This window comes from Rhipicephalus sanguineus, chromosome 8, assembly GCF_013339695.2.
Source record: "Rhipicephalus sanguineus isolate Rsan-2018 chromosome 8, BIME_Rsan_1.4, whole genome shotgun sequence".
In the NCBI taxonomy this organism is placed as follows: domain Eukaryota; kingdom Metazoa; phylum Arthropoda; class Arachnida; order Ixodida; family Ixodidae; genus Rhipicephalus; species Rhipicephalus sanguineus.
This window is the reverse complement of record NC_051183.1, coordinates 92498515-92507064: the sequence shown is the minus strand read 5'-3', so window position 1 is coordinate 92507064 and position 8550 is coordinate 92498515. Positions and strand designations below refer to the sequence as shown.

Genomic DNA, 8550 nt, shown 5'->3' with positions numbered 1-8550 from the left:
TTGAAACAGTACACTTCGAAGCAATACACACTGAACGCAGTTCTAGGTTGCCCGTATCACTGTACGCCTAGCACGGGCTCCACGTCATGGAGTGCCAGATACTGCATCACCTGCTCCGGCACAGCGACCAGTGCCTCTCGCGGCAGCAGGTGCAAACGCTCGCGGTACGGCGCCACTTCGACCACGTGCACGCACTCACGTAGACCGGCTTGACGGCGCGAGAGCAGGTCCCTGCGAAGAGCGCGGCTGCAGCCTTCCTCGCCGATTACCAGAAACACGACGGACATGGCGCAGGCGGACGCCTTCGACAAACAATCCAGCGTGCTGAGCCCGTAGTCGAGCCTGCCGTCAGTGAGGACCAGTGCCACATAATAGTGGGCAGGTTGCGCCAGCTGGGCAACGTATGTCAGAGCCGGACCGAGCTCTGATGGTTCGGAAGAGAACAGGCGTTCCAGGCCTTTCGCATACGCCTCCAGGACGCCCTGGACGCCATTGACGCGAAGCTCGTCCTTGGCCGAAAGGAAGACGTAAGGCTGACTTATCAAACCGGCCGAAGTGCGGGCGCCGAACGCCAAGGCCGGCAGGAGCTGGTCCTCGTCGAACTGCTGCACGACTTCGTCGAACGCGAAGATGACCGATTCGTACTCGCGTCGCATGTCGCTTCCGGCCCTCAGGTCGCCGTTGGAGGAGCTCAAGTCGATGATGAAGGCGAAGTGAAGCGAGAAGTCGCCGTGCAGGTAGTCAATGAGCGTCCAGGGGAACTGGCGACACCGCTCGACGAGCAGTGAGGGTCGCTCGTCAGCCGAACTGGGCTCGAGACCCGCGGCCGCCACTTCGGGCGCGTCGAGCGGGAGCACGGTGCCGACTTCCACTTCGTCCAACAGCACAGTCGCCTGGCCGACGAAGGTGCGCTCTCCCGTCAGGCTGACGTCGTAGCAGCGGGCCTTGAGTACGCCGCCCGGAAATCGGTCCGAGTTGACCACCTGCGGTTTCCAGCGAGGCGTACGGTTTCGCGAGACTACCTCGGTGACCAGGACCGCGTTGCCGTCCTGGGCGCACAGCTCCAGCATGGGATCGCTCGAACGGAAGAGCTTCTTCACCGGAAGCGAGCGGGCAGAGAACTCGAGCGCCACGAAGCCTCCCGGGTGGCTGACGGCGCGCGGCAGCACCGTGATGCTGCCAGGAACCTTGGCTCCCTTGCGGTCCACCAGAGATCGAACGTAGGGAGTGTCCAGGTAGACGAGCATGTCGACCGCGCCGCACACTGCGCGGCCTAGCGGTTCGTTCGCTTTGCTGATGCGGTTCACGCTGAAGAGCTCGAAGAGGAGTAGGTGCGTCTCGCCGAACCGGTACGAGGTGGCGAAGACGGCCGCGCAGTCCTTGCCCGGTTTGGAGCGGTCCAATTCGCGGAACGCGGCTCGGTCGGGGCCGTCGCTCACCGAGTAGACGGCGAACGTGTCCAGCCACGAGCCCGTGTTGCTGTGCTGGTCGCGGACGCCTGACCAAGTCACCTCGAGGCGGATATCGAGCGCTTCGCTCGACGTCGACGCCTCGGCCGCCATTTTGGGTCCTGTTCTTGTTCACCTATTAAATATGGCTCGCACCCACTGTGGGTTAGTTGGTTGATTCCTATAGGGGAATAGTACAACCCACTACGGGGGATCGGCCACAAAGCGTACGGCAGTAGCGTTTGTGAAAAAGATAAATATAGTGAAGCATGTAGTAAATATAGTATTTCGCATATAGTAAATATGCGAAAAAGATAAATTATAGTAGAGCAGAAATGTTATTGGTAATTTTGGTTGGGAGTGGCAAAGCAATGGGTGGTTTTATAAATCTTCATAAACCATAAAACAGGTTAATTTATAGAGTAGCAATGTTGCTTACTTATGGAGAAAATTTCGGTGGACGATGAAATCTACATAAGAAAAAACAAAGGTTCGTTACCGACAATAGTAATGAATAATGAAATAAATAGCGTAATATTGCGTCACTCCACCGACTTTCTTCTCTTAAAAGGGCACGCGTCCAGCGGAGTTGTCAGTTTCTATTGTGTATGATGCATAACGGCAGGCGTAAAAGTCTACTGTGGCTGCTGCTTCCGCAGTGGGCATTGACCACAGAACTACACACTAAACTTTTAGTCGGTTGTCCCAAATAATTTGCAGTAATGTAAATTTTCCTTGCCTGCATCAGCTATTTCAGTGTCTAGAGTTGTTTCAATTTATTTTCTTAAATTTTTCCTTTCTTCAGTCCTGCTACCAACCGACGAAAAAACGATGTGGCAGAGTGGTTTGCTTCATCTCACTGAGAGAATACGAATAGAAACAATAAATGTATTCGTAGTGAGGTCTACGAAATCCTGACATTCAGTGCATTTGGATTTCGTAGATGACGCCATCCGACGAGCGTCTAGTGAACCCTACTGCCTTTTCCTGCAACTCTATCTCTTTCTCATGCTCAAAAATGAGTCAGGCTACCTGTATTAAAGAATTCAATTTGACATCCCCGATGTGCCTTGAAGTAATCCGGCTTCTTTCTCGACTGATGGGTTGATCGTTAGATGAATACACGGCTTAAAGTCGGGGGGGGGGGGGAGGGGGGCGGTACCCCCTCTATATTTTAAGGAGTGGCCCGGCCCCCCCTCGGCAGTACGACGGTGACACTGTGGCACCCATTTGACAAGTGCTGGAGTTGAATTTTTCGGCAGTAGTGCTTTGTGCGGGAAAATTATACTCTGCAATTTTCCGAATAATGATTTAATCGGGAATGTTTGGTTGACGGGGCGTCAGCGAAACAGAAGAAAACAGGTATCATCGTACTGCTGAATGCAATTCACTGAGATACTGGACACCACGGGCAACGCCTCCTGAAACCACGGCTCACCACCCTGTTCGACAGAGCGTCTTGGCACCGCACACTGTTTCACGAGGCACCTGAATGTGAAGCTACCTGGTCGTGAATCAGTAATGGTTCAGCTTGGTCTCTTTAGTTTGTCACTCAATTTTCATTCTTTTAGTTGTGCATCACAAGTCTGTAATTGCAAAGAGTCATGTATTTTGCCTACTTTATTGGGCAAGTGGTAGTGACAATAAAATATAGCATTGTCGTGCCTGAGGTTCTGTATCCAGTGAGTCCTAATGTTACTTAGTTTGAGCTCACATATCTTTAAGTCTTCACATCCTCAGTTATTTTTGAAAAACCTTTCCAAAAATAATTTCATTTAATGCTTTATTGGATTGACACGTTGAATAAATGCCCGAAATTCATTCGGAATAAAATTCGGCAGATCCCACGCGTTGTGGGAATCGGTTTCATGCGAAGCGGTCAGTGAGTATTTCTATGATGGATATTATGGCTTTGAGCCAAGCGTTACGAGGTAGATCGACGTGTTTTTGTACGTGTAGTAGCTGTGTGCACATCGTGGGCTTACCAGGCACGTCAACAACACTGGGGTTTTAAGGGTGCCTTATGGTGTGACGTAACGTCAGCACATACGTTAGAGTACATACGTCAGTATTATCGAAACTAAGTGCGCTTTATGGTCCAATCTTGTGAATATCATACGTAACTTTCTTCAGTGTATTCCTCCGGGGTCGAGCAACGCTTCAATATAGCTTGCTGAATCATAGGAATACAAATGTAATGTTTATTGGACTGCTATAAGAGCGGAGCCAACATTGGAACCACAGTCGCTAATCTGATATGACGCCTGTATCGTAGGAGTAGATATGTAGTGTTTATTGCTTTCTTGTAAAATTAGATAGCCAGCACCACAATCACAGTTGATGTTGCACCAACATTACGCCTGCATTGGCTGTTTTTTCAAACGAGCTTAGAGACCTGGCATGGCTCTGTGGTAGAATACCTGATTGCCACGCAGAATGCTTGGGTTCGATTCCTGCTGGGATCCTAATTTGTTCATTCTTTCCATTCGTCGGGTCAATGCTGCCGATGTCGGTTTTCCTTAACGCTCTCGCATTTAAGTGACCAATGTCTCTTCTCGCCGTTCCTGGCTAGATATACACTGTAAATCACCTGTGGCGCATACCCGTAAACTGCGGCCTGTAGTAAACGGGTATGTGCCACGCGTGTCTGGAGGAAAGGGTTTGACGACGTACGCGACAGGATTTTCACGTTATTCATGTCATGACCTGACAGTCATATTCGTGAAATCTTCTTACCCTCTCATGCCAAATTTGGTCTACACCAAGTTAAGGAGGTGATCATAAGAGCACCCAGACGTAGGCGGCTAGATAGATAGATAGATAGATACGTAGATAGAAACGCTTAAAGTGCCAAAGGTTCGCTAAGAAATGCCGCGCATTTAATACAGTATGTATTCGCATAGCATTCATAAGCATTTGTTCAGTTCTAGAGAGAGTTGGCTTCACTGCACTGTGATAATCGCAAACACCTCTCTTAACGCTTAGTCTATAGCATATATATATACTATACACAGGGAAATCTCGTTGATACAATTTTGCATAATACGTTTTTCAGCCTTATACGTTTTTGTTTTTATTCCCGAGGCCAACATCCCTTGGAAACAATGCATTTTCATGCGTTATTTACGACCAAAATTCTGCCCAAAATTGGGATAGTACGACCGCGAAAGTGGATCGTGGCCGATATATCTAGATATCCTGCGTTTTGCTTCGGTATGCCAGCTCGCACGGCGTTCCAACAACCCACGTCTGCGCGTAGCAGAGCTGCTGGGGCCACAGCAGCATCGGTTATGCTGCGGCGATATATATATATATATATATATATATATATATATATATATATATATATATATATATATATATATATATATATATATGTAACGTATGAACAAGGCGATGGTAGGAGAAGGCGACGAAGAAGAAGTACGCGTGCATTAGAATAAATGCATGGCAACTGAACCACGACGCGTCTCTGTTTTGTAACGTTACACAAGTCGACAGGATCGACCTCATCAATCTGCCATGGCTAAGCCGAAGCCTCCACTCAACATACCGAAGTACAAGGGAACACCAGAAGACGTCCCCGTCGACAAGTGGCTTCTTCTTTTCGATACGAAGGCGGTCGAGGCATCGTGGACACACAGCGATCGGGTCAGTCACTTCAGCGAATACATCGAAGGGGAAGCGTTCAAGTGGTACCTAACAGAGATTTTCGGCAAAGGCGAGACATGGGACGATATCAAGAGCGGCATGCAAAACCGCTTTGCTACGACCGACGGAGATGCCTTTCGTCTCTTCATTCACTACCGGCTGAAAGGAGGGCAGACCATCAAGGACTACTACGACGAGAAAAAACGACTGGGCTCCTTGGCCGACCTTAAAGAGTGCCACATCATTTCTGGACTGACTGACGGTGTTCCTCCTGATGTGGAACTAGCGCTCGCCGGACTGTCTTTCACCTCGTCATCAGAGTGGCTCGCCGCTGCTCAACGGGTCGAGACATCCTTAAAACGGGTGAGAGGAGTTTCTTTTGCTCGTAATCCTGGCACTACATCAGGAGCTTCACGTCTCTTCAGCAGACCGCAGCAGCCAACGTTGACTTCTCGACCGCGTGCCCCACAAAACGAATGTAGATATTGCTCAGCTGCTGGCTTCCCACGGCAGTTTCATTGGCACAACGAATGTCCGCGCCGCGGCAACGTGTCCGCTATTGAGACTAGACCGGGAAACGAGGAGAGCGACCCAGAGTTTCATTAATACGCTTCAAAGCTCTCATCAACGGAAGGTCAGTAACTGCAATTCTTGATACAGGAGCCACCATTACTTGTATCAGTGAGGATGTGTACAAACAGCTCAAACTTCAGTTGATGAGAGACTCCAGCATCGCTGTCCAGCAAGTTACTTCAAGCATTCGAACTTTGGGTCGCGTAAACATTCATTTGCAAATTGGGAATGTAACAAAGAAAGTTTATGTACACGTTCTGCGAGGCATGAGAACGCAATTAATTCTTGGCCTAGACAGCGCTTCGTACTTCAATCTTTCTGTAAATTTGGAAAGCAAGTCAGTGACGCAAGGACGTCAAAATTTGAACCTACCGGATCATAATGAAAAGCAAACCATTGAAGCCCCACTGATGAACACCCTGACTTCGGAAAACTTATCAGAGCGTGAATCTGCGGTGCTCGACTCTCTTTTAAACAAGTATGACGAGATCTTTTCGAAATCCCAAACAGATATTGGATGCATCACTACTGAGCAACATAGGATCGCACTTACCAATGCTGTCCCAATTCATCGAGCACCATACAGATGTTCACAGGCAGACAAAGCGGAGATTAACAAACAAGTTGACGCCCTCATTAAGCAAGGGGTTGTGAGGCCTTCGTTATCCCCCTACGCCGCACCGGTCATCTTAGCGGAAAAGAAGGGCGAAGGACGTACTCGGCTATGTATTGACTACCGCAAGCTCAACGCCATAACGGTACCCGACTATCAACCAATTCCACGTATAGATGATATTCTTGACCACTTGGGAAAGGCGGAGTTTTTCACTACGTTGGATGTAACGTCCGGATACTGGCATGTCCGAATGCATCCCGATGACGTTCAGAAAACTGCGTTTGTCACGGCTAATGGTCATTATGAGTGGTTGGTAATGCCGTTCGGGTTAAAGAACGCTCCGGCTACATTTGAAAGAGCCATGAAATCAATAATAGCCAAACATCAGCTCACTAATGTTAACAACTACTTTGACGATGTGGTCGTATACTCGGAGACATTTGACGATCATATACGACACCTTGAGGCTTTATTGAAAGCTCTTAAAACCGAGAACGTAAGACTAAAACGAAAAAAGTGCCAGTTTGCAAGATTCAGCATTGAATATTTGGGCCACAAGATTTCACATGGAATAGTGACACCTAAGGAAAGTAACGTGGCTGCAATACTCAGATTTCCGACACCTAAACGAGAGAAAGATCTCCAGCGTTTCCTGGGCACTGTAAACACTTACAGACAGTACATCCCTCATTTCAGCGATATTGCTCTTCCCCTCACGAAACTACTCTGCAAAGGCAGCAAGTGGTCGTGGACAGAAGCATGCGAGCAAGCCTTTCGGGAACTGAAGGAGCGAATGACTGAAGAACCGGTGCTTCGCATATACGATCCTTCTATACCATGTACTGTGTACTGTGACGCGTCTGCCGAAGGCATTGGTGCAGTGCTGAAGCAGCCTGACGACAAAGGCAAGGAACATCCCATTGCCTATTATTCCCGCAAACTACTGAAGCATGAGATGAACTATGCTATTACAGAGAGAGAATGCCTTGCCATTATAGATGCCATTGATAAATGGCATTGCTACCTTCACGGAAAGCCATTCACTGTCGTAACGGATCACTCTGCACTTCAGTGGTTGAAGAATGTTAAGAATCCGCAAGGTCGTCTCTTCCGGTGGTCTTTAAAGTTGTCAATGTATGAAGTCAACATCAAACATCAAAAAGGCGTAAGCAACGTAGAAGCGGATACACTCTCCAGAGCCCCCATAGTTCAACTTCTGTCACACGACGAACTTCAACGATGCACCAATGAGCACCCAAGAGGACCGTATTCATTGGAAAACAACATAGTCATCGTCAAAAGAAAAGGACTAAGGAAGATATATGTGCCACATGAACTGCGCCCTACCATTCTTAAGAACGCACATCAACATTTTGGGCATGTCGGAGTGAAGAAGACACTGTCACTCCTGTCTCCACAATACTATTGGCCGGATATGGTAACCGATGTTGCCACCTATATTCGGCATTGCGATACATGCCAGAGATGCAAGAAGACGAAAACAAAGAAGTATGGGACACTTGAATCAATGCCTCCAGCTGAAGAGCCTTTTGACCTCTTCGCAATGGACACCATTGGAGGATTTTCTGGATACGGCTCATCAAAAAGGTTTATCCATTTGGTTATTGATCATGCTACTCGCTACGTATGGGCGTTCGCTCATAAAAGTGAAAACAGTGACGCCTACATCTCATGCCTGAAAACCATTTTTGCTGCGGGAAAACCAAGGAAGTTCCTTTCAGATCGCGGAACGGGATTCACTGCAGGAAAATTTAAGCAGTTCCTAAAGCACAACCGAATACATCAACTCTTCACTTCATCTCATCATCCGCAATGCAATGGTATGAATGAGCGGACAAACCAGACCATTGTAACCAGACTTAAATGTAAGATCAATGACGAGCCACAGAAGTGTTGGACAAAACTGCTCTCGGAAGTAATAGACGAGTACAACAGAACGCCCCACGAAGTTACCGGCTACGCACCTTCATTCCTGATGTATGGAATTCCATCGTATCCAACTATTCTGGAACAACGAGAAGAAACTGTTGAAGAAGCGCGGAAAGCTGCGGTTCACAATTCCATCGCCTACCACAATAAGAACAAAGTCATCTATGATAGGAAATTTCTCCCGATTGAGTTCCAAGTCGGTGGCATTGTCCTTTACGAGACACCATGGCATCCCAACAACGGCAAACTGAGTTCCATCATGGAAGGTCCTTACAAAATTCTACGCAAGGTCTCACCAGTGAACTACGAGAT

At 48.1% G+C, this 8550-nt stretch overlaps 1 protein-coding gene across 1 annotated transcript; it reads right to left on the bottom strand.

Moving 5' to 3' along the window:
- Positions 1–56: 56 nt before the first annotated feature.
- Positions 57–1562, bottom strand: LOC119403382 (copine-4). The gene has a single exon (XM_037670321.1). It carries the CDS (start codon positions 1560–1562, stop codon positions 57–59), a length of 1506 nt encoding a protein of 501 aa, XP_037526249.1.
- Positions 1563–8550: the final 6988 nt, after the last annotated feature.

Excerpts from the sequence above, each read along its gene's own strand:
- LOC119403382 (XM_037670321.1), bottom strand. The coding sequence starts at position 1,562 with ATGGCGGCCGAGGCGTCGACGTCGAGCGAAGCGCTCGATATCCGCCTC.